This window comes from Dichotomopilus funicola, assembly GCF_033296635.1.
Source record: "Dichotomopilus funicola strain CBS 141.50 unplaced genomic scaffold C8A04scaffold_78, whole genome shotgun sequence".
In the NCBI taxonomy this organism is placed as follows: Eukaryota; Fungi; Ascomycota; class Sordariomycetes; order Sordariales; family Chaetomiaceae; genus Dichotomopilus; species Dichotomopilus funicola.
The window spans coordinates 33,121-58,180 of NW_026944099.1; the positions used below are offsets into that span (position 1 = coordinate 33,121).

The window sequence follows — 25,060 nt, forward strand, 5'->3', positions numbered from 1 at the left end:
AACCCACTAAGTACGGACTACGCTGAGATACAACTGGCGCTTGAATTTATGCTGCCAACCTGTCACTAAGGCGGTATCATCCCCCTCATACGTTATGTTGATGGCATTTACGATCTTCAGTGAGGTTTGTTACGTCTGTATCTTATTACTTTATTTTTAATTTTGTGTTGGCATTCAATGTAGCCGAAAGAAGAAATTTGGGTTGAGGATACGTTGAAGCATCACAAGGAGTGTAAGATAACGCTCGGGAAAGCTGCCCATATACGCAGCGTCATTAGCGTCTTACAGCTTCATCTTCTAGCTTTAGGAGTCAGGGCGAGAAGACCTTCCTCCTGAGCTCCCGTGGGGGACGCTGAAGCTCTCACAAAGATGCCGAGTGGGGCAGATTTCCAAGCATCATGTAGCCAATAGGAAAAGCCCAATTGTAGTGGGGAGGAGCCGCAGACCCCATTTCGAGCCGTCAGTGACCTTTCGAATGTCACTTTGTCCATCTGCTTTCGCATCCCACACCCACTCTCTGCGTGTGCCTGCGCGCCCCTCTCCCCTCTGCCTTGACGACCGCCATACGAAGCCGGCACCATGTCGCCAACGAACGAGGACGATCAGCACTACCAACCGAAGGATACCGTCCATGGCACTCTCCGGGAGGGCGCGGTCTTCGGCGGCGTCGGTACGCTCTTCGCTGCTGTGATGAGCTCGCTCGCGAAGAAAAACGTCGGGCCGTGGGCCACCTTCACCAAACACGGCGGCACCATTGTCATATTTGGTACGGCTTACTACCCTCATTTCGTTCTTCGCACCCTTCTTTCCCGCTCTTGACATATATGCTTACCCGTTTGCTCGTTTCTTCCGCGCAGCCGCTACCGGTGCCTCGTTCAATTTCGGCCGCGATGCGAGCGCAAACCTGCGAGAGAAAGAAGACCACTGGAACGATGCGGTTGGCGGTGCCCTTGCGGGCGCCGTAATGGGCTTGAGGTGTAAGGAAACACGCCCCTTCCCGTCACGCCGACAATTCAACTATGAATGCTGACCACATTCCGACACTCCCTTTTTTGCAGTCGGCCGTATCTCTCGCGTCGTTGGTACATCCGCGCTCGTCTCGGCTACGCTGGCGGTGTATCAATATACAGGTAACAGCTTGAGGGGTTATTGGAATCGGCCTGAAGTGGATGAGTATGAGCGGAAGGAGGCGCTACGCAAGAGATACAGGAGGCCGATTGAGGAGACGATTGCCGAGATTGGGGAGGGCCGAGGTAAGAACCAACCATTGTTTGCTGCTTGGCGGTTTTCTTCGTCCCTAACTCGCCTTTAGGTATCAAAGCTCCGGGATACGAGGAACGGCGGCGAGCGAGACTCAAGGAAAAGTATGGGATCGAGGTCCAGACTTATAGCGCAGACCCCAACGACAATTAGCAGGGGCATGGGGGTGTGGCCCGCTCTGGGCTGTGTACATATTACAGGGACCATACCGGCGAGGCATCTGGTGCAATGGAACGAACGGCTACACTATCAGGGTATTCCAGAACTCGTTAATGTGCGTGCAGCCCGTATTATCTCGTTTCAAGGTATGCAATTTTTCTCCTTTCGTCTTTTCTCCTTTCGTCTTTTCTCCTTTGCTTTCTCCCCGGTGCGAAACCTTTAAAAAGGGCCGTTTATAATCAGCTATGAATCCTTTCTCCAACCACTTGTATTGTTCTTTTATCTCTTAAGTTTACCCTCTGTTCCTCCCCCTCGCCTACCATTGATCTACTTCGACCTTGCTAATGGATCTCGGTGTGTTGTTCTTAGTGTGATTTGATGCAGCCCGGCCATGATTAACATCACCTCACCCTTTCCGGCTTCTCATTCGCTGCGTTCTTCCTCCCTGCGAAACATGGGATTATAACAAATGTATGCTATTGCTCTCCCCATATGCCCGCATTTCTACCATGATGATCCTCGCAAGAGGCTGTTTCTGAACAGCTGTTATGATTACACTCAACCACCTACATTGTTCTATTTCTGATTTATTCTTTGCCGCTCCTTTGATTGCGTTACACTGTTTATCAAGTCGCTAACATGCGTCTCTTGGGCCAGGACTTCACGATTAATGCCTCACGCTCATTACGATTTCATAAAACGGACGCTCAACAGTTCGAGTCGTAAGTTGCTCTCTTGTCCTTCCACAATCTCTTCCAATCTATCTCCCTTCCTCAAAATTCAGATGCCCCTGCCGGATATGATGATCTCTTACGAGAGGCTGTTTATGAACAGCTGTAATGATTATAACCCAATCACCTACATTGTTCTATTTCTGATCCGGCTCACTCCCAAATAGGCACCTTTCCCGTCCTGCTTCCTGTTTCTCCCCTGCCAAAGTGGTTAAACCCTTGGCTAAACAACGACTAACCTTCCGTCTCAGGCTTTTGTGGCTATTTCTCGTCTATCTCGCTCGGATGTTCCATTTTATTACTCACGCCGCGTTTCTTCCCTGCTCCTTCATCATTCGTACCGTCTCTGGTTGCCCCAGCTACATTACGCTCACAACAGCTGAGAAAGGAGACAACCTCCTAGCTAAAACTCTTCTGTGTCTATTGCTGCTGCTACTCACTTCAAACCCGCAAGGTCATATCCATTGTAGCAAAGTTGAGTAGGCGTACTCGTATTATGATGAACCTAACCGACTCAAGCTGTTCCTGGCACCCCTAACGCACCGGGTGCAACATTCACACACGGCGCATCATACACCGCCGGATCCACAAACCGGGGCATGGCCGTGTTGTTCACACCCAGCTCTACCAAGCTCTCATGCCCAGGCGCCCACTGCGGCCAGCCCATATCCCGTGCCAGCCCGGCCCAAGGATCTCGCGCAAATGCGTACCACGCACGCTGCACCACCTCCGTCAGCGCCCGCTGCTCTGCCGACGGTGCTAACCCCCCGCTGACCGTCTCCGACGCCCCAAACACCATGTGCAAGTCAACCCCGTGATACGCGCCCGAGTCCGGGTACAGGCGCGTGTTCTCCCAATCCGCAAAGTACCGGTACACCCAAGTTGGAATCGCGCGGGCACGGCGAGCAGCGGCTTGGTGGGCAACGGGGCAGGTGAAGGACTCGAGGTGGAAGGCGGTGACTTGGTCGTCAGTGGGCACGACGGTGCCGTTGCTGTTGCCATAGACGGGGATGCGGTAGTAGCCCGCCTCGTTATCGTTGTGGCCTGCGAAGATGGGCAATGGGGCGAAGCGGCCCGCTGCCGTGCGCGCTGGGTAGTCTGGGAAGACGAGAAGGTTGTCGACTTGGGGGTAGAACGCGGGGATACCGCGGAGGACGCTTGTGCTGGGACTCGGTTTGATGGCTGCCGCTGCGGCTTTGAGGGCGGTCCAGTCCACGGCGCGCATGCAGGCCATCATGGCAGCGGGGTCGTCTTCAGGCGTCGTGCCGGTGCCGGTGTCGGTGCTCGTGGTGGTGGTGTTGCAGCCCACAGCGTTTACAACCGTGTTCCAATTGCGGTCTAGCACGCCGGGGGCATTCAGGGGGAAGCTGAACGCAGTGCCTGAACTGAGGATTAGGCCGGCCGCAATTGGGTCGGCCTCGTGCGCGTAAGCCCAGTAGTCCACTGCAACACCGCCCGACGACTGGCCGGCGAGCACGATCCGGCTCGCATGGCCGCCGAAGCTCGCGATGTTGTCGCGCACCCACTCAACAGCGGCACGCTGGTCGCGCAGGCCCAAGTTCTGCATCTCGCCCGGGGCGCCGGGAAACCCGAAGATGTTGGTGCGGTAGTTTACTGTCACGACAACGATATCCTGGGCGTCGGCCAAATGCTGGCCGTTGTAAAAGGGGCTGTTGGTGTTGCCAGCGGTGAACCCTGTGCGAGTGTTACTAAGGAACTAACGGCTAGTGAAATTTGTCCAACAGTGCCCGCCGCCCCCTATGACTTACTGCCCCCGTAGAAATACACGACAACGGGCTTGTTGGCCGTGTCAGCCGCAGGCGTGGCCTTAGACCAGATGTTGAGCGTCAGGCAGTCTTCGCTTTGTGGTGTCCCTGTGCCAGAGGTGAAATAGTTGATGATGCGCTGCGCCTGAGGGGTAAACTCAGGATAGTCAACAGGCTTGGGGGGCGTTAACGGACAGTCTGCGCCAAAGTTGGCGGCTATGTAAGGGTCTTGGATATCCAACGGCTGGGGAGCGGCGAATCGTAGGTCGCCCACGGGAGGCTTCGCGTAGGGAATCCCCAGATATTCGATCACGCGTTGCGATGGTGCTCCGGGAGCAATATGCCCTATTATGGGACCGTTGGTTGTCTCCACTGCGAGTAGTGACTGTCTTGTCCTTACGTTGCTGCACTCGGCGCAGTCGGCAGCCACGAGGCTTGTAACGGCGAGGCAGGCGAAGAACCACGAGGCGAACATCGCTTGTACTTGTTACGCACCTTGTGCGTTTACAATTATCGATGGTGATTCGGCCGCGCTCGGAAAAACACACGGGCATATATCGGGTGAGGTATGTCGAAGTCCCGTGTTGACGGGGTCGTCGCTTGTGTAACTATCTTAATATACTTGTAACACCATTTAGCTATTGGGCTCCTCTTTCCCCAGCACAGTCACGGTCGTGACACCACGTCCGCTGCAAGAATGTCTGAGACAACACACCACCAAACAGGAAAGCATCGGATTCGCCTACACCGCAACTTGAAGTTAGGAAAAGTGCATGCAAACAAGTAGTTAGAGGTAATGTATTGTATTCAAAATGTCACCGCTGCGCCAACCAGTCTCCCAATCTCCTGCCAATGCCTTGTTGTTATCCAAGAATAAAGTAAAATTTTATAAACAGTATAAAAATATGAAAGATTGGGGTTTGGGCAAGATTGCCGGACCGCCATGAAAGATTCCGGAATTAACGATACAGGAGTTGAGAAAACAAAAAAAAAAAATAATACACCGCCGCCTATTCCTACTATTGTTGACAGATACCAAACCTATCAATCCAAATCACCTCTCTAAAAATGGTAATATTTTCCTCTCGTCGTTTCTCAGCTCTCACAACTTCATCCCGCCAAACATCTTGGCCACCTTCATGCTCTGGCGGATGCTCAAGTCAAGCATGATCTCCTCGCTACCACCGGGGATAGCATAGGCACGCACATCACGGTACAGGCGCTCAACCTTGCCGCCCTGGCCGCCACGCGAGTACGACAAACCGCCAAAGATTTGCGAGGCCTCGCGAGCACAGAACTCGAAGGTGACGGTGGACTGGGCCTTGAGCGAAGCAATGGGCCCACCAAGACGCAGCATGGCTTCGGTCTCGTTGGTCTTCTGGCATTGGTAAATGATGCTCTCCAGCCAGCTGTACGAGGCCTCGATCTGGCGGGCCATGTGGGCGAGCTTGAGACGGATGACGGGGTGCTCGATGAGCTTCTTGCCGAAAGTCTTGCGCTTGTTGGCAAACTTGACCGACTCCTCGAAGCACACGCGGGCAAAGCGCAGACATTGGATGATAATGCCGATGCGCTCGTGGTTGAAGTTGGTCATGATGACGCGGAAGCCCTGGTTCTCCTTGCCGATCAAGTTCTCAACGGGGACCTTGACATCCTCAAAGGTAATGTAGGTCGTGCCGCTCGACCACACACCCTGGCAGTCCATGCGACGAGTGGAAACGCCGCCAAAGTCACGCTCGATGAGGAGCAGCGACACGCCGTTCATGCCCGGGCCACCGGTACGGACTGCGGTGGTGAAGTAGTCAGACCACACACCGTTGGTGATCCACTTCTTCTCGCCGTTAACGATGTAGTGCTTGCCGTCCTCGCTGAGCTTGGCCTCGCAGGTCAGGTTGGCAACATCACTGCCAGCATCGGGCTCCGTGATGGCCAGGCAGATGCGCTTGTCGCCGTTCAGGATGCCGGGCAGGATGCGGTCGACCAGCGACTTCTTGCCGAACTTGACCAGCGGGGGGCAGCCGATACCGAAACCGCCAATAACGTTCCAGACGAAACCGCCCGAACCAGTGCGGCTGAGCTCATCGGTAAGCAGCATCTCGTGGAAGAGATCCCAGTCCTCGGGAGCCACCGACTTGATCGGGTTGTCGACGTATTCCTTCTTGTAGCTGGTGCCAAGCAAGCCGGCCAGGTAACCGCGACGGCCCATCTCCTTGTACACCTCGGCGGGCACCTGCTTCTTTTCGTCCCACTCAGTGACGTTGGGCTCGATTTCGTTGTCGATCCACTCCCGAATCTCGGCCCGGAGCGCAGCGTGGGTCTCATTGTAGTACGGGGAGTGGTACTAGGAGAGGATAAAGATGTTAGTGACGGAGGATTTCTATGTGCACGTAACACGGAGGTGAAACTTACGCCCTGGTACCAGCTAGGGTCGGCAAAGGGAATCTGGGCGCCGAAGGGCTCGAGGGCCTCGGCCTCCTCCTCCTCCTCGGACGAAGCCGGCTTGGCGGCGCGCTTCGGAGCCTCCTTCGGGGCCGGCGCGGGCGCTGGTGGGGGAGCGGCCGCCTTGGGCTTCGTATCTAGAGAGCCAATCTGCAGCTGCTTCTGGAACTTCTTCAAGATGCCCTCGTTGTGGTACTTCCAGAACTGTTTTGACGCATCCTTGCCGGCCACCCTTTGCAAAATCTTCTTGCCGCCTGCAATGCACATCACGTTAACAAAAAACGGTCCGAATGAGGAATTGCGCGCTGGATGAAAGGAAACTTACCCGGGTGGTCATCCTGGAACTTGGTGAGATCGTAAACATCGTCGTCAACTACGATCCAGAGGGACTCCGTCTTGTTGTGGGCGGCAACGTCGCCTTGCGTAAATGTCTTAGACATGGTTGTGGATAAGAGGTGCAAAATACAGAGGGGTGAACAGTATGGTAAGGTAAAAAAATGTGGCCCTACTGACTTCAGACAAAAAGGAAGTCAAGGTCGACGAATGCAAGGCTTTAAAAATTGGAGTAGGCAGGCAAGCATGGACAATGAAAAGGAAGGAAGGAAGAAAAGAAGGAACGAGGGGGCATCCTCCGGCGATAATAAAGGGCGGCAAATGGAACTCGGCATCTGGAATCCTGGAGCCCCCTGCCCCGTGGGGTGAGGTCGACGGCAACCGGATCTCAGTGCGATCACATGTGAACCCGGCCCGCCCCCGAATGCTCGAATCTGGAGTCCGGGGGAAGTGGCACATGCACTTCCATTTTGTGCCCCGTTCATCATCCTGCTACGACCACAATTGAGAGTCCTTGTGTAGTGTAGATGCGACAACAAATCCCCGGGTTTCTGTGTGGCCTGCATGTGGAAACAACACCATCTTCGAGACACATTCTTTCATTCGAAAGAATGACAGGGTGGAGACGACGATGCGCCTCGGGCTGTCTCCCGTTTTCTCGCTCTGTCCTTAGCATTTCATGGCTTTCTTTTCGACGAGGCAAGTCCTTCTGCGCCGCGTTAACTAACTCTTTCTCTGCTCCATCGACCTTACAGAGTAGAAACTCCGAAAAAGTCGCATCGCCAGGTATTCCGGGCTTGCCAGTCTCGTCGAGCCTTGGATGCGGAGGCATGTGATAGCCTTCGACGCTGAGGTGGACCCCTGTGTGGCCATTACCGGCCCGCGACCGCGAGCCCTCGGCTGATGTCATGGAAATGCACCTCGTGTCAGGCCAATGGCGACAGGCCGGATTACCAAGTCGCTGGCGTCCACAAGCCTGAACGAGCCGAGGCAACACCAACCACCCCCTGTAGCATCCACTTAAGAGCCCACCAACCCGCGGTCGGCAGTCAAGGCACGCGACTCGCGCGCTGGGATGGAGGATTCGGAGACTTTTATCAACCACCCAAGATTTTCGCAACTACCTACAGATACACGACACGGGAAACGCTGGACATTCACACTATCCCTTCTCTCCGTCTCTCGCTCCTTACATCCTTCGACAATCCCCCTCATTAAATCCGCCATACTGCCCTACCGACGCCAACACCAACACGATAACCCGCTAACTAATTAGTTACCTACGGGTGACCGCTATACTCGCATCCAACGGGCACGTAGTTCCCTTCGACGCGGGTGACAAAGCCCAAGCACCCCTCGTTGCCACCCGGATTCTGCACGTCGACATTGACCCAGACAGCCCACGATCCGTCGGCGGCAGGGCACGCAATCAGGTTATAACCCTTGAAGGTGAGGTTCTCGCTCGTGTCGATTTCCCAACCGACCACCTCAAGGTCACCGGTGGGAGGAGGAGCGTCGGCGGGTTGGGTGTAGTAATTTAGTTCGCCTTGGCCTATGGTCACAATTGAATTACTAATCAGCAAAGGCCATGGCCTCACAATTTGACGGATAGAGACAGAGGAACCACGGGAAAGAAGAAGCAGAAAAGGCCGAGTTACCGTTCCCCGAGCGATCAACCACAAACTGCTGCACGGGCACCTCCTTCCCCTCGTCTGCCTTCCCAGTACCATACAACACGAGCTTGCCATCCTGGATGTAAACGGTGGCCGCGGTGTGCTGCTGGCCGTCCTGGCACTCGGCGTCAAGCTTGTCGGCGGGAAGCGAGAGCCACAGCTTGTTCTGCGAGGCGCTGATGATGCCCGGGTGGAATACAGCGCCGGAACGCAGCGCCATCAGTGTTAACTTGCGCGGGGCTTCCGGGACATCGTCGAGGAGAGCAGCCGAGGCCGCGGCCGCGAAGAGAGTGAGGAAGACTTTGAGCTGCATTTTCTAGGTGTTAAGCTCTTGATTGAAACTAATATTTAGGTGTCCGCTGAGTTTGGTTGATACTTTTCAAGGGTTGACTGCTTGATGCAGTGTCTTGTTCTTGACTATATATTACTTATGCGACGCCCACGAGCGACGTAACCCCCTTGGAATAACGATGGACGAATCTCGCCTACCACGAGCATGAGAAACTCGTATTTGCGGTTGCTGACGCCCTGGGCGACGGGATGGTTCCCCCAAGCCAGGTGATTGATCACAGCTCGACTCTGGTTTGCTGGGAATGCGGGTAATCCGAGCTACAGAGCTTCCCGCTCGGGGTAATGTTCCGCCCTACTTACGCGCGGGACCCAAACCTTATTTCGGCTGGGGCATCTATCAAGTCAAGCCGTTGGGCTTTTAAAAGAATGTCATGGTTATCGTGGAGTCTATGTTATGCTACAGAGACACCACATCAAGCGCAAGAGCTCTCCTTAGTATTCACTCGAGACGTTCCATGAGAAACGAGCCGTGACGATGTTCGTGACATCTTCTTTTGCTTGCTTGGGATCGTCCTACCAGTACGCGGGGTTTGGGATAAAGTTTATTTCGGATTAACTGGGTCAAAAGTAAAAACAAAATTAACTTTGCTCACAGACGGTGTTCACAACTCAAGGTCTTGTCGGCCCTCTAAAGCCTGTGTCGGCACTTCATAGACGACCTGATATTGTGCAGATGAATTCGACCCGATGGGTTGGTGCAATCACTGGAGAAACTCAAGATCTTGACGAGTCTCCGCAGATGTTTTGCTTGTAAATCATTTGCGACATACAACTGTAGAAAGCAAAACCCGTCGACAGTAATAGCAATGGACATTGTTTTGCCTTCCAGCGATATTGCCCGTCCGAGACCCATCCCCCATCAGCTGAACAGAACTCCACCAACGCCGGGTCCTCCGTTCGCCATTCACCTGCCTGTCAGAAAAAAACCCAAAATTGCAACAGGATGATATGCATCGTCAAAGCAAGCCACATGGAGGGGGAATACCCCTCGCCTTTCCTTCCCCAGCAAGGCCAGTGCCAACAGCATTATGCGGCACCCCGTGGCTTCGCCTTCGCCTTCGCCTTCTCTTTTTTCTCCTCCTTCAGCTTCTTCTTCTTGGCCTCATTTTGTTCCTCCAATTTGCGCTTATGTGCCACCTTCTCTTGCTCTGTCTTCGGGACGACCTTGAAGAATCCCTCAATCCGCGACTGCTGTGAGCCCTTGAGGTTCTTTTCCAGCCGCGCCCCAGCAGATCGCACTCGGTCTTCTGAGAAGCCTTTGTCGTGAACCAAAAATTTAACTAGTCCCTCAATATCGGGCTTGTCCCACTTAAACTCGCACAGCGGATCAGTGGCCGGCCGTACATCCGGCGAGAAAAAGAGATCGCGCGCATCTTCAAATGGCCAATCGTCGGGGACCACGTATCGCTCTTTGGGGTCGTTCTTCATGAATTCGACAACTTTTTCGAGCGTGCCGTGCTCACGGATCAGCTTGAGGGCCGTGGATGGGCCGACTTTGGGGATCTGGTCGAGGTAATCGCATCCGAGAAGAATGCAGAGGTCGACAAACTGAAAAAAAGGGCAAAAAAGGGTTAGCAAACACAAGTAAGGCGTAGTGATTTCTTTGGGGAAGCGAGAGGGAGGCGGGTCGCCAGTGATGTCCTATCTGGTGGGCTCACCTGTTTCTTCTCCATCCCCAAACCCTCCATCACCTTGTCCAGATGCACCTCCTGAATCGGCAGCTTGCGCTGCTCGCTGAAGGTAAGATGCCGGATCAAGATGGGAGTGTCAAAGCACAGTGTATCCATATCCTCGCTCGCCGCCGCATACACCTTGCCGGCACGCGCCAGAGCCGCGCACTGGGCCTCAGCCTCAGTAGGCGCGACAATGTACGGAATACCCATCAGCTTAAGCAGCTGCTGGCATTCCGCGTTATGCTCCCGGGTTACGCGCACCGTCCGACGCGAGAACTTCTCGACATCCTCAGCCGTACCCGTCTCCTTTGCCTCTTCGAGGTCTTCAGTCGCCTCCTGTTTACGCTGGAACCGTTTCGCAAGTTCGCCGGATTTGAGTTTCGGTGGGGCGCCGTCGAAGACGTAGAGCGGCTTGATCCCGTTATCGACCATTCGTAGCGTGCGGTAAAAGAGGCCCATTAGATGGGAGGTCGTGCTTCCGTCTTCGCTCATGAGTTGGTTGCCATCCGATCGTACCGCGATGAGGAAGCTGTAGATGCTCATGGAGCTGTTAAGTGGTTAGCATCATGTTAAGCACATCCGGTCTTGTCGGTAATTCCGTACGCATCCTAAAGTTCAGTTAGCAAACCAGAAATAGAATCGTTGACCATTCGACCCTTACAATCGCAATCTTCCGTCCGAATTGGTTCTTGATCTCGCCCTCCTTGATGGCATCTGGTGCCTCATCTTTGATGATGGAGAAGAGGTTCTTGATACCCATATTTGCGGCGAGGTTTACCAATCCCTCAAGAGAATTGGTTGTGATTTTTCTTGAGAAATGTGTTGTGGAAAGTTTGGGCGGTGGGTTGGTGCGAAGCTTTTCGGGAGCGATGGAGCTCTTTTTCGTGATGTCACGGAGAAGGGAACTTGACGCGGTGGGCTTGGAGACGACGCGCCTTTCCGCGAATTAAAGTGGGTCCATTAAAACCCATGCCCTTACGGGGAGGTATTACATAGTAGACTGGAAATGCTGGCCAGGACAAAGCTCCGAAATATTCGCAACGGAACATCACTTTCATGAAGACGGTCAGCAAGTCAGGAGATAAGCACATCATAGGTATTGAAAACAAGATCAACTATATACTCAAATCACAAATGCGTGCTGTCTGTCGGGCGCGACGGCCCAGTATTTATTACGCCGAAAAATCCCAACATCTGTATGCAACAAGAAAAGGCAAATAAAGGGAATCAAAAATATAGACCTGAAAATGTATGGGAAAACACTGTTCCTGGATGGGCCCTGATCATGCGGGTACCAGCTCGCCTTGGTACCAACGTCAAGTGACGCGCATACGAGCCTCATTCGTCGCTCTTCAATCAACATAACGTGTCACCCAGCTTTGATCTCCAATTGCAGCGAGACAACCAGAATCGGGCTTTAGGATGACGAACTCGACCAACACAGCCGGGCTCGTCTGTGGACCCGGTCAACCAGGTGTCCCACACTTTGTATTAGAACTGGTGAGCAAAGGACTTTCTAGAAGTTCTCCTTACCCCAGACAAAGTTGAACCTAACCATCGGTTAGCATGGATGCGACAAACAGGGGGAATAGTGCATGTCCACTAGAACTTACCCAGGTTCGCTGTACTTGTTGCAGAAAATATGTAATGTGCTGCCCAAGCCCTTCGGCCCGCAGAAAAACACACCCGCCTCGGACGGGGCATGCAATTTGCGGATACCCCTAAAAATCATGTCCCAGTTGGGCCGCCCAAAATTCGTCGGCGACCGTAGGCCGGTAATCGTGTCTTTGTCGGCGTTGGCATCGTTAATCATGATATTTGTGGCGTCATCAACCTTGATCTTGGCCGTCAGGTATGTGTGGATCTCGATGCGGTTGTCGACGTCCTGCGCCTCGATGGCGAGCAGCAGCGAACGGAACCACTCGAACGACCCAAAGTCACGGCAGATCCAAAAGAAGTAGACTTTACTCAACCGCGTCTTCTTTTGCGGGTAGTTCATCCGGTACCAGATGGACTTGAGGATGGACGCGAAGGGTGTCACGCCGATACCCGCACCGCAAAGCACCGAGACCTCATATTTGAACACATCCTCGGAGGCCGAGCCAAAGGGGCCGTCAATGTACACGCGGGGGAGAACCCGGCGTAGCGCGGGATCGACTTCGTCGTTGTCCTGGTTGACACCCACGACCTTGGAGGACTCGGTCTTCTTCTTGTCGAACTGGCACCCTAGAGTTTCGGCCACCGACCGCGTGAAGTCACCCACAACGCGCATGTGAATCGAAATGTAATCCTCCTCAGGCGCGCTAGTCAGAGTGAATGGATGATATTGCCATAGCGAGACGGCGGGACAGCAAAAGAAGATGTACTGCCCGGCGCGGGTTTTGGTGTGCTCCTTCTTGATTTGAATTTCGCAGACGTTGCTTGGGTGCTGGATAACCTTGGAGATGTACGTCCTGTGGCGGCCACGGACCTCGCGCGCGATGCGCTCAGCCAGGTAGGCGAACCCGCCGTACATCCAGTACTGCCAAAAGACACCGATAGCCGAGGTCCCGATGGATTGGCAGAAAGGCGCGAAGTCGGACTGGATCATACAGAAGGCGCCATGAAATGACCAGAAGAAGAAGAAGATGAGGAACATGTGGTGCGTGTACCAGAACCTCTCGTAGTTGGCGCGGCGCGTTTTCTCCACCGATGTGATGACCATACCAGTCAAGGAAATCAGCATCACATACCCCGTCCAGCCCGGGCCGGAAGCTAGATTGGCCAGCAGGAAGCCGTAGAAGCCCAAGTTGTTCTTGGCCGCGATTTGGGCAAAATTATTCCAGTGGGCGATCGTGTGTACCCACGAGAAGAAAAAGATGGACCAGGCGGTGGTGATATGGAAGGTGATGTTCTTGTCGAACTGAATGATGCCGTTTAGTGGCGTCTGCCTCGCCAGCGAGACAAGCGTCCGGCAGACGGGGAAGAGAATGAGAGCCGCATCGACGTGCAGGACGAGTGCCGACGCACGCGCAATCATGAATGTTGGCCCAAACGTGTCCCGCGCAATCTGTAGGTTGTCCTTGAGCGTGTAGTGGACAAAACTAAAGGCAAAGACGGTCGCGTGAAGAAGCATGAAGACAAAAACGAAACTGCGGCCGCGGTCAGCACAGCGAAACGTCAACGAATACGGGCAGCATCCATCAAGACTTACATTCGCCGGTATCCCTCATTCACCATCCATCGGTCGAACTTTTCCCGTGGCGTCAAGTCTTTTTGCTTCTCCTGGGTCATCTCGCCCGACAGCAGCATTCGTGTAAGGGGCGTCCATCTTGACCTCTCCGATTGTTTTAACGACCCCCCGCTGCTCCGGTTTCCCGCCCCGTAACCATTGTATCCTCCGTAGCTCGCCATGCTAGGTGTCGGTTGGTGCTGTCGTCGTGATATTTCTCCAAGCCAAACCAACCCGCCTGTTCCCCAAAGTCCCACCCAAAGCCTCGTACCAGAAGCTTTAGTCTCTTTTCCCCTCCTTTACCAAGCAGGCAATCCTTCGTCAATAACTTCGAACTCCTCCAACGGGCAATCGCGGCCCTGAAAAGGCCCCCCTCGATTAAGGTGATTAAAAGTGTCGACCGGTAGACAACCGCGCTGGGAACGAAATGCGTTTCGGAATCAGAACCTGCTGAACCGGTGGACTATGTCCATCTAGGCGACCGTCGACAAGGAGAAGAGAAGATAAGTGAGGCGACTACGAGGAGCACGACCTAAGAGAACGGATATGACGGAGCCTGTGTTTGCCACCGTGATAGTCAGCAACCAAGCGCCCGGTGAAAGATGCGCAGCACCGGCGGAAAAGAAAGACAGCGCAGGGAAGGAAAAGGGAGGGCGGCCAAAGGCGCGGGCTACGAGAAGAGAGTGTTTTGGGTTCAGAGTCGCCAAGCGATCAAGCGCCAGGCACATGAGCTGATTCGTGTAGATCATACCTGTCCGCAAATGCCGGGGGTGAGGGTGTGATTCGTCAACCTCCCGCGACTCGTTGTTTTCCTCTAACCAAGGGCAGAGGGGAAAAACAGTAAAAAATGAAAGTAAGAAAAAGCTGGCGAAGTCACTTATGCTGGGACCAGACACCACAAGAAGAGAATAGCCCAAGCGCATGGGACCTCGCGGGAACGAGGTTGGATGAAGAGGCAAAAGGACCGTTGGCAAATGACTCGGCGGGGGCAACAGTAAACAGGCGCTGGGCAAGAAACAAGCCCTTCGAACCCCGAAGAACCCTGCGAGGACCTTACTGTGTAGCGATGAGGAGGGGCGAGTCGGGGACGTGGAACCCTTCCAGGGGCCTGTGTTGCGTCCTGTGTTTGGTATTGTGGAGGAGAAGGGATGGGGAGTAAGGAGAATGAATTGCGCAAGCATCGTTGAAACTCGAGACGCCAAGAGCAAGGCAGGGATCCCCATTTGTGGGCAAAATCTAGAGAGAATCGAACGAGATCCAACGAGATCCAACGTTGTCGAAACAGTGCCTTGCCAAGGTGCAAGCCAAGAGACATCTTGTGCAGCAAAAGGCTGGGGTGGCTGACGGCTGACGCCCAGGCTGCTTGGGGGCTCTCGTCCGCGGCCATGGGCAGGCCCCGCCCCCAACAATCCGACCTCCCGGGCCGGCCTCGGGGCGGTTGCTTGATATGTCCATGGTAGGACATGCCGTGAAGCCGGGCGGATGATGACAGACTCAGAACCGAAGCGTATACTTCGTCCCGTGTGGCCCCCTTCCAACCGGGGTCGGCGCCAGGTACGGATCAGGATTTGTGTTATTTACCAAGACCCTTCGTGGGGGCGGGACTTGTTCGAATCCAGGCCATGGTGTCGAACTCTCTTACTCGGAATCGACCGGGGACTTTACCGTCGAGGTCTAACTATTGGGAAAAGGCGGCTGTTCAGACAGAGTCGAGGTGCACAGCGTCGAGAATGAGGTTTCCGACGATCTTCGAACAAGGAGAGTACGGGGGATGTGGGTAATGGCGCCATTTTCGAAGAAGGGGAAGCGTACAAAAGCCCAATCTTGCACCAGGGCTCTTTCGTCTACTCTTCTCGTCCGCCATGGGCGTTTCGTGGGCGAGCAAATACGCTTGCATTCGACTGGACGTTCTGGGCTCTCGAGCGCACATGGGTGTCAATCGGCCCCCAAGTCTCGCTCATGATCCGAGTTGACGAGGTGTTACGGCCCCGCATCACTCATATGAGCGATATGATTGGCTGAAAATGTCAAGGGCCGGCGGCAATGGGCGGCCGGGCGTTGCGACTTTTGTTTCGGCCAGGATCCTGACACACAGGCGGCGATTCACTTGGGCGCCAACGCAGGTCGCATATTCTTAGGGGTTGCAATGCCTCAATGCTCAGCCAGTGCTTTGTCATTTCGACCCTCAACTTGCCCTACTCGGCGACGAGATTGCCATTTTCGCGGCCGAACTACCGAGACGGAGATGATGATCCATGTATGTGTGCTTTTACTGTCCACGTTCAAGTAAAAGTTGACGTTCTTTAAGGGGCCGGAAATTCAGCTGCGAGAATTGCAGGACACACACCCAATCATAACCCAGCGGTCGGGTATAAACCTTCGTATGCGAGATGGTGTCCTTAATGTTGTTGATTTATCATCCTCGAAAATAGTTGCATCTCAGCGCCGGATCACCTCATACCTTTTCTCGAACTTCCCTCGACTTGGTCCATCATACCACAGCACCATGGAAATCACACCGTATCCCATCCATCTTCGAGCCACGGACTGATCTATGTAACCGGCGGCCCCTCTCCCCAGCCTCAGCCATGTACTATGTAACCAAGGTTGGGATATTCCCGGTAAATACACCAGCGGGTTAAAAGCCTGGTCGGTCGGCCCAGGCCTCTTAAACCATCGCCCCGCGAATCGAAGGGTATAGAATAATCGATGAGTGTTCGAAGTCTTTATACTCGGCCGTGACAGGGGCGGCCATCGACTCGACCTGCAATGAACTCCATCACACAACTATATTCCCATGATACCTAATTGACAAAGACTATGCTGTCAAATATCACACCGAGAACTCGGGCTCCTTATTACGATTATGGATTCATACAATGTACTCAACTCGGAAATCCACACCCGAACTACTAACCCAAAGCCCGGAGACCAAAAACCATCTCAAACTTAAAAAGACTTCCGCCTCGGCTGTCCCGGGTCTTTCTGTTACGAGGCATTCTCAATACTACCATACCGCTCCTGGCAGCGCCACTAGCGAGTTGAACCTTGGAAGCCAGTGCTAGCCCGGCTTGACCCGGTGTGTTGAGTTGGATTGGCAAGCTCGGTAGTTGGATGGCTGGGTTGGTTGATGAAACTTGTTGCGCATCTTGTCGAAGCAGACTCCTGGGCTCCACGACGAATGATGTGCAGCACCACGACGAAGAACATGAGAAACATGGTGGTGAGCAAAACCCAAAGGGCGGTCTGACCGTACTCCCGCGATTGATTTAGACGGCCACTACATATTATGACCCTCAAATGCCCAAATTCAATTTATCAAGCCATGGAAGTGAAATATGTTGATTTGTCACGGGTATGATCAGATGCCTCCCCAAAAAGCAGACGACAAGATAATATTAGGTCGTAGAAATGTAATCTGTGCCCCCCTGACGTTATATTTGTTGGTGATAATCTCGGAGCACGATGGGTTGGTAGCAGTCACATCAGTCACCTTTGCACTATGTCTTCGACGACTTGTTCTCAACCTGCCGAGGTACGTCGTGGTGGTTTGTCATGTGGCAAGATGACAAGACCACTGCCCAACTACGACCAAATATACGCGAGACACAGTATCACACGCGTCAAGCGTGCACGGTAGTCGTATGTGCTGCTTATCCACACCAAACATGTTGCGACGGGCAACATCTAGTTACAAACACACGGTCACCTAATCAGAGGGGGTACACGGGCTTGCTGGCTATACCCGAATCTTCCGAGTTTCCAGACTAGGTGATGCAGTATGAATCATTAAGGCGATGCTGCCAATCCGTAGCGCTTCTGCCAAACCCCACGCCACTCCAATCCACCCAAGTGAAAGATGACCCGGGGATCTCCGTCCGCCCCTCCCCCAAACCCGTGGAAAACTGACCCTTCCCGGGATGTTGCGAGAGCTTAGAGAGCAGTTATATTCTGGACCCTTGAAGCCGGAATCGGCCCCGCATGTACTAAGTGCCCGAGAACCAGGACGATCGACCACCTGTAATCAAAACGACGCACTCCCGTCCCCCCCGGCAACGAGCTCATCAGACGGCGTACTTCCGGGTCCACTCGCGGGCAGTCGCCTCGTACTTCGCACGGTCGGTCTTGTATGTATGTGCAATTTCCGGAACCAGCGGATCGTCGGGGTTGGGATCGGTCAACATCGAGCAGATGGAGAGTAGGACTACAAAGGGCAGTTAGTCACTGGTGATCTTTCCATAAAGGACGGTACCTGCGGAAGTCTAGGATTTGGACATACCCTTCGAGATGGTCAGAGCAGGACTCCACTGATCACGCAGAATGTCGAGGCAGATACTGCCGTTGGCGTTGATGTTGGGGTGATAGATTCTGGTGGTGAATTGAACCTTTGGCGGCTTGAAAGGGTAATCCGTAGGGAAATTAATGTCAAGGAAGAAAACACCACCCGCGTACGGCGAGTCAGCCTGTTAAATTGGTTAGCCTTGTCTCACTTTTTGACATTCTATAGTATGGAAACGATCGGTATTAGGAAAACACCTACAGGACCCATAATCGTCGCCTGCCAATGGAACTACAAAGAAAGCGACGTTAGCATCAAGTCCGCGGACGCGCAAGGTTAAGAATCAGATTGTTTCTCGCTTGTGTGGATCGGTCGGGGCCGTAGAGGGAACACATACCAGATCTTCGCCGGAAGGTCCAGCAGAGCACGAGGAGGGCGGGTCTCTGTCAAACATTTAGTTAGCCTTCACGGTCCCCATCTTATTGGAAGCAAAAAATTTGCGTCGCCAAGATGACCTGCGATGCGTCATAGGTGTTGTTCGCAGTTGTGGCTTGGCCCCTCATGGTCTGAAAGCATCCATTCGCAGGACGGCCGGCCGGACGTCGTCCGTAAGGCGGTAGCGCCTGGCAGCCGGGATACAAAAGCCGAGAGCGGTTGGGTTTCTCCGCGGCAAGAAGAAAGAAAAACATACCGGCCGAGATCGGTGAGTTCCTTGTTAATACGCTTCAGCGCCATGTCTGTGGTTGTGTGGTGGTGTGGTGGTGTGGTATTTGGCAAAGAACGACGTCGGAAGGCTGGGGTGATGCTGGAATTTAAAGGCTGTCAGCTTTCTCGTCTGCAGACGGTGTGGAAAGGCACAGAATCCGAATGAACGAGGCGCCTCGACGCGGGGCAATAAATGCGTGGCGATAAAGGCTCGTTTGCAGTGGAAGAACACCTCGGGGACCTGTGCAGAGAAAGTCGATGCTTACCAAAAAATTAGCAACAAAGGCGAAAGAGCGGGTGATGCAGGATGTTGTAGAAGACCAGGGTGACGGAATTCGAAGTCGACGAAGGGGGATTGTTAGGTTGCAAGAGGGAAAGTGAGGGGGAGATGGTGGGCGGGTCGACAAAGGCGGTTTGGAGCCCCACTTTACTAGAAGCTGGACCAGGCAAATGGATGGAATGGGTGCCGGTGGGCCAAGGATTTTCAGGCAAGGACTGCGGGCGGTGACTGGATCAGCAGGCGCTTTTTTGGCGCCCAATCGCCAATCAGTACTCTGACAACAGGCGTCGTTCGCTGCTCACGCGACGCCACCATGGGTGACCGCACCGCCGGAGTCTTAACAACGCGGTAGGAAAATGTGCGCATAAGTCTGTTAGTGTTGCTCCTGTTTTGAACTCCCACCGCCCCATTGGGACCCGAACAGCCTAACCCGGGAGCGGGCCGCCCGGGTTTGGATTGGGCGTTGTTAACGTTAGTTCAGGTTGTCAACAAGGGACACAAACAAAACAACAGGCCAGAGAGTCATCTGAAATCAGAGCAGCAGGCGCTCCGAGCGAAAGAACCCCGGTATTTCCATTGGTAGTTCCTTCTCCTGGGTCAACGAGGCTCGTCCCTCAGCAGTATGAGTGAAAGCCTTGCTTGGTTTATGATTTTCTACCCTCAACTTCCTGGCAGGCCTGACTTATCAGTAGTGAAAGGGGCATTTTGAGCCCCATACTGGCCGCCCTGAGCCTCGAGATGGCAAGGTAGATTCTTACCAGACACGTTCCCGTACATCATGAATGGGTAGAGGTTGACGATGGACGTCGTGTTTTGTCTAATGTCGTGAGGAACAACATACCAAAAAAAGTACAAGCATCCCTCCAGGCCTACCATCGCCGAAGCTTACTTGCGAGTGGGAGACACACCAGTCCCGCTTTCGTCATAACAGTCACATCTTGTACTCTGCACACAACCGAATATTTTTGATGTATCCATATCCAAGTAACGTACAGCGGCGCCCCATGGCCCACCCGTAGAATTCTTATCTTTGGTACACAGCTAAACAAACGGATGATCGGGTACCAACCAGGTTATGAGGGAAGAATCCCAGTGCCTCTTCCTGACACCCTGGGACAGGACGCTCTGTCTAAACCACTGCGAGCCCATACTCCCGGACTCCTCAGTTTCTCGGGACTAGAGGTATAGTTCGTATTCGTGGTCCTCCAACACCACTCACTTGGGCGAGGATTGGACATGGTCCGTAGCTACCCGCAGCAAACGCTATCCCCGACGGTACAGATAGTAACCTGAACACCACCTCAGATCATGGATCACGGAGGCGCCGAGGCATAATTGTAGCGGGGCCCGACAAACGTAGATGTAAGTAGCTGCATACTATGGATGCGGGACATGTAGTGGAAAGGCCGGAAGGGAAGCCGATGGCTAGGGCCATGGAAGCGAGTGCCTGCGATGAGCTGCAGGGTTCCCCGAGGGGTCGAATCTATTTTGGATAGGTATCTAACGGCAAACACCGTTCATATCAAGGGGATCCAGGCCCATATCCCGCACACGAACATGGGATACTTCCTACACAAACGCCTGAATTCCGGTGAGAGCCCGGCCAAGGATGAGGCCTATTTGGCAGTGTCAGATTTTGCTCCCGGCCTTTCTGTTTGCAAACAACAGCATGGGTAAATCGGTTGGATCGGACTCACTGTGAATATCGCTCTGCCCCTCATAGGTCTGCGTGACGTACAGGTTTGCCACATGGCGGCCGACCATGTACTCGTCACTGACGGCGTTGCCACCAAACACCTCTTGTAGCACACGGGAATTGTGCAGCGCGCGGTCGCAGTTCTGCCGCTTGATCATGCTGATCATCTCGGGCGTGGCCTTGCCTTCATCTTTGAGCCGGCCAACCTGGATGGCCGCCAGGGTGCCGTAGGCTACATCCGTCGCTGCGTCTGCCAGCTTCTTCTGGATTAGCTGGTACTTGGCCAACGGGTTGCCCTTGAACTGTTTGCGCTCGAGGGCATATGCACGCGTCCGCGCGAGGGCGTCCTCCAACGCACCCATCACACCCAGCGCGATGCCATACCGCGCGCTGTTGAGGCAGGCGAAGGGACCTTTGAGTCCTTCGATCTCGGGGAACATATTCTCCTTGGGGACGGGGCAGTCGGCGAGGTGGATCATGCCCGTGATGGAGGCCCGTAGGCCAGTCTTGTTCTTGATAGCGGGTGTTTCAAGGGTGCCGGCGGGACACTGTTTGCGGTCGACCAGGAAGCCACGGATCTTGCCCGTGTCCTGCAGCTTGGCCCATACAACGAGGAGGTCAGCGATGGGTGAGTTCGTGATCCACGTCTTGGACCCGTTCAGGAGGTAATATCCCTTCTTTTGCGGGTGCTCGCGTGCAACCGTCTCCATTGAGCCCGGGTCGCTGCCGTGGTTGGGCTCAGTCAAACCAAAAGCACCGATCGTCTTGCCCCGGGCCAAGTCAGGCAGGTACTTTTCTTTTTGTTCGACCGAGCCAAACTCATTGATCGGGCCCATTACTAGTGATGACTGCACCGACATGCTACTCCGGTAGCCGCTGTCCACACGTTCCACTGCACGGGTGATCAGGCCCCCGGCAACAGAAGAGGCGCCGGCGCAGCCGTACCCCTCGATCGTAGCGCCGAGGAGGCCTAGCTCACCCATCTCTTGCAGGATCTTGGGATCGTAGTGCTCATCCCGATACGCCTCTGTTTTGCGTTAATTAAACGTTCTATGGCGCCGTTTACGGTGTTAAGGAGGAATAAGGGGGGAAAGGAGGGCATAAAAGCAGGCTAGGAAGGGAGACTCAACGCAGTACGCGTGGTAACAGTTGCTCCTGGCAATACCTCTCCGCTGTCTCTGAAATCGCAAGTTCCTCTTCCGTTAACAAATTCCTAGAAACGAGAGGATCCTCCCAGTTGAACTGGGGCTCCGACGCCGAGGCATAACCTCGGACGGACAGCGCGGGCCGCTGGAATAGGGGCCGTGTAGAGAGCCGTCTTAGGAGAAGCCGAGACATGGTTGTTGATAAGGATTCGAGACAACTTATCGTTCTTCCGTATTCCTACTAGAAATGGTGAAGATGAAGGGGTGGTATGAAAAGGCAGGAGAATGAATGATATCTGGCCCCGCCTCTGATTCCCTAAAAGCTCGCCGTCATCGGGGTATTGTTTCCCAGACTCGCCGGGTTCCAATACCTGGCCGTGCAGACAAGGTCCACAGCCCGTAGGTAACCGGCTGTGGTTTCGGGAACAATTGACCGAGGCACAATGTTGAGGTGGAAATGATAGGGTTAGGGTTAACAAACTCTTCCTGCCTCGTTGTACAAAGGGCAACAAATATCAAGAGTTTGAGCTGGATAGCCAAAGGCGACGGTAAATCCAAAAAGAGGTCTTGGTATTCTAGGTCATAAACCCGCAACCGAATGGATCCGAAGGCCTTACGCCAACTCATACATGTTGTACAGACAGACACCCCAACGCCGTCCCATGCTGCCCGCTTAAGCCACCTTGCCTCACTCGCATTACTTTACTGCCACTCCCGCATGATGCCACCGCTAACTCCCTGATTTCCTCGGCAAGTTGACCATCTCATACTCGCCGGCACCATCTCTCCCTCGCCCTCGCCCCCTTCCGCGTGTGAAGCCGCCTTCCTCCTCATCACGCGCACCCATACCACCCTCCTCGGCCACGCCGTTCTCTTCGCTGCTCCCGCCAGCTCCCAAGGACGAAGTGCCGTTCCCACCAAAGGATATTGGTTGTAATTGGCGGTAGCGGCAGCCCCATGTAGCCAACGCAACCGCGACACCACTCGCGGCGGCCATTGAAAACCACCAAGCTGTGTGACGCGGGAGTTGGCCAGAGTATAAGGTTACTATGACTAGATGGATCCCGTGGAGCGAAAGGGCAAAGTCGAGTACGAGTTTGGAGCGGCCCACGAGCACTACTATCGCGACGGCCCTGGAGATAGTGAAAACACCGTGAGTCAGCAACAGCCTACCGAAACCAGAGCGGCAAAATGAAAGAAGATACAAAACGTACATTACCAAACCCCCGTCCAAAATCCACACAAACCCCATCAACCACCCTTGTGTCGTATCCCCACGCACCGCATCCCACCCAAAAACGAGATCGAAACTGAACTTGGTGCCCGCTACCAACACCGTGAATAACATCAGCACCAGCGCCGCTGCATAGTATAACCCTTGCAGCGCGGCAATCTGGCTGAGGATCTTGAGCGGCGGGAGCTCGGTGAGGGCGCCTGGACGCGGCGGCCGGCGACGGCGCGCCATGGGGCCGGTCTAAAGTGCGTATGGGGGAGGCAAGAACAAGAGCACGTGGTCAGGCCGTCGTCGTAGTTATTGGAGCCGGTATAAGGTATTCGTACAGGTCGGCGGAGTTCGCAGTGGGCTGTTAAAAAGCGTCGGGGATGAAGCAAGCGATCTTAGGACTCTGAGTTGAGGTCAAGACAAGCGTTGTTCAGTCGTTGGTTGCGTAACCCTCTGGCGACGGTAATGGGACAGCGTGTCTCGAGAAGGGCCGGGGGCGGTTTTTCGGGTCCTAGGTGTGGAACGTATTGGGAGCGTGCTATTCGTATATAGCCTCGTTTCCATCTCAAAGCGTGCCGAGGAAAAAAAAGTCGACAGGAGTTGTCGCGAGTCTGTCGCCAAAACCATGGACCCTGGATTGCGCAAATGCAGGGAGCGGATGCTCTTTCGTTGCCTCGCCTCGCTTCGCCCATGCAATGTCGCACTTCTCTGTAATTACGTAATCTCCAATACCCGGCATGCCGGGATTTGAACACCCCACCGACCCGCTTGGCATCAGCTTGCTTGCAGGGGATTGATTGAATTCGATGCTAGAGCTCCAAGCTTGAAGAGGACGACTGCATTGGAGGAGAAGACAACCGCCGACAACACCGACGACAACACCCTCAGCGAGGTACTTCTTTTCACCACTCAACACACCGACCGGTGCCCTCATCTTCCTCCCGAGCCGGAACCCATCCGAAAACCAACCCGACGCCAAGCGGACAGAAAACCCCCACCCTCTCGAAAGAAACAAAAGCGCACATAGACGGACAAGAACAAAAGAAGTGAGAAGGAAAAAAAAGAGCCGACGCCATGGGTCTGTTCGATTACTTCACCTCTTCCAGCCCGGCCGACAAGCGCGCGACGGAGGTACGCACTGGAGCCGTCGCCCCGACCCGTGCCGAGCGAGACCGCTGCTGGGTCGCTCGCGACGCCTACTTTGCCTGTCTGGACGCCAACGGGATCGTCGACGCACTCAAAGACGAGAAGGCGGCAGCGAAAGCGTGTGGGAGTGTGGGGGAAGAGTTTGAGAGGGATTGTGCGGCGCAATGGGTGAGTACGACGTTCTGTAGAATGGAGGGGGTTTATGGGGAACTTGGGTACAGACAAGGTGGTAAAACTATGGGAGCTGCACTTTAAAAGAAATGAAAGGGGAAACTGGCTACCGTGTCTTCGGATTTCAACAGTCATGGGCAGATGTTACTACACAGCTCGAGTGGCCGCTAACATCCCACCATAGGTGACATACTTCAAAAAATGGCGGGTGCAGGACATCCAGAAGAAGGCACGCTTGAAAGAGCTCGAGGCTCAGGGGGCAAACAAGATGGATATCCAGACGGACTTCGCGGAGCGGAAATGACTGCACCTTCATGGACCAATCGTTGAAGCCCCGTGGGAATCCGGTAGTGTAATGATGCTATGAGGGAGGGTAAAAAATGTACGAATATCATGTATATATTATGAGGGTGTAGAAATGAAGCCCCTAGAACGAGGGTTGGTTTTGGTGGGGGTTATTGTCAATAAAAATACCTTTTGATAAATTGCCTGATTCTCCCTCATTCAGCTGTTTGACTCAATACCGACTAGTCCATGCACAATTTGTTGGGACGTTTCCATTTGAAACTACTACGACATAACACCCACGCAAAAATCTCAGCTGAAGCAAAATCCGTTGTTTAATAACATCCGTCTATTCTAAACGAGCTAGTATCGCGCGTCCTTCTCTTGTAGCAACAACCCGGCCGGCTATGAGTGATTATGACGAGTCCAAAAAGCAGAAAGGGAAAATATGGAATCCAAACGACATGATAAGAGAAAACAACGATGGAAAACAACAAGGTATGACAACATAAAATAAACAGGAGAGAAGGGATAG

At 53.9% G+C, this 25,060-nt stretch overlaps 8 protein-coding genes across 8 annotated transcripts; 2 read left to right on the forward strand and 6 right to left on the reverse strand.

The window, feature by feature from the left end:
• Nucleotides 1-579: 579 nt before the first annotated feature.
• On the forward strand, nt 580-1,413 carry C8A04DRAFT_39887 (uncharacterized protein; the record flags this gene model as incomplete). Its single annotated transcript, XM_062784749.1, has 4 exons — nt 580-766; nt 858-977; nt 1,059-1,253; nt 1,313-1,413. The coding sequence occupies 4 exons, from the start codon at nt 580-582 to the stop codon at nt 1,411-1,413; spliced, it is 603 nt and encodes a 200-aa protein (XP_062633802.1).
• A 1,251-nt stretch (nt 1,414-2,664) lies between these two features.
• Nucleotides 2,665-4,391, reverse strand: C8A04DRAFT_39888 (cholinesterase; the record flags this gene model as incomplete). Its single annotated transcript, XM_062784750.1, has 2 exons — nt 2,665-3,845; nt 3,920-4,391. 2 exons carry the CDS (start codon nt 4,389-4,391, stop codon nt 2,665-2,667), a joined length of 1,653 nt encoding a protein of 550 aa, XP_062633803.1.
• Nucleotides 4,392-5,018: 627 nt separating this feature from the next.
• C8A04DRAFT_14935 (putative acyldehydrogenase) lies at nt 5,019-6,795 on the reverse strand (the record flags this gene model as incomplete). Its single annotated transcript, XM_062778297.1, has 3 exons — nt 5,019-6,257; nt 6,326-6,609; nt 6,681-6,795. 3 exons carry the CDS (start codon nt 6,793-6,795, stop codon nt 5,019-5,021), a joined length of 1,638 nt encoding a protein of 545 aa, XP_062633804.1.
• A 1,173-nt stretch (nt 6,796-7,968) lies between these two features.
• C8A04DRAFT_32017 (uncharacterized protein) lies at nt 7,969-8,674 on the reverse strand (the record flags this gene model as incomplete). The annotated part of the gene is made up of 2 exons (XM_062781949.1): nt 7,969-8,240; nt 8,347-8,674. 2 exons carry the CDS (start codon nt 8,672-8,674, stop codon nt 7,969-7,971), a joined length of 600 nt encoding a protein of 199 aa, XP_062633805.1.
• Nucleotides 8,675-9,738: 1,064 nt separating this feature from the next.
• Nucleotides 9,739-11,145, reverse strand: C8A04DRAFT_14937 (PIN domain-like protein; the record flags this gene model as incomplete). Its single annotated transcript, XM_062778298.1, has 3 exons — nt 9,739-10,260; nt 10,371-10,932; nt 11,033-11,145. 3 exons carry the CDS (start codon nt 11,143-11,145, stop codon nt 9,739-9,741), a joined length of 1,197 nt encoding a protein of 398 aa, XP_062633806.1.
• A 756-nt stretch (nt 11,146-11,901) lies between these two features.
• C8A04DRAFT_39892 (ferric reductase NAD binding domain-containing protein) lies at nt 11,902-13,778 on the reverse strand (the record flags this gene model as incomplete). Its single annotated transcript, XM_062784751.1, has 3 exons — nt 11,902-11,935; nt 11,999-13,516; nt 13,579-13,778. The coding sequence occupies 3 exons, from the start codon at nt 13,776-13,778 to the stop codon at nt 11,902-11,904; spliced, it is 1,752 nt and encodes a 583-aa protein (XP_062633807.1).
• Nucleotides 13,779-17,660: 3,882 nt separating this feature from the next.
• Nucleotides 17,661-23,166, reverse strand: C8A04DRAFT_39893 (uncharacterized protein; the record flags this gene model as incomplete). Its single annotated transcript, XM_062784752.1, has 8 exons — nt 17,661-17,800; nt 17,876-18,059; nt 18,137-18,166; nt 18,273-18,318; nt 18,567-18,669; nt 20,558-21,583; nt 22,620-22,834; nt 22,916-23,166. The coding sequence occupies 8 exons, from the start codon at nt 23,164-23,166 to the stop codon at nt 17,661-17,663; spliced, it is 1,995 nt and encodes a 664-aa protein (XP_062633808.1).
• An 831-nt stretch (nt 23,167-23,997) lies between these two features.
• Nucleotides 23,998-24,544, forward strand: C8A04DRAFT_14953 (cytochrome c oxidase assembly factor 6; the record flags this gene model as incomplete). Its single annotated transcript, XM_062778304.1, has 2 exons — nt 23,998-24,237; nt 24,425-24,544. The coding sequence occupies 2 exons, from the start codon at nt 23,998-24,000 to the stop codon at nt 24,542-24,544; spliced, it is 360 nt and encodes a 119-aa protein (XP_062633809.1).
• Nucleotides 24,545-25,060: the final 516 nt, after the last annotated feature.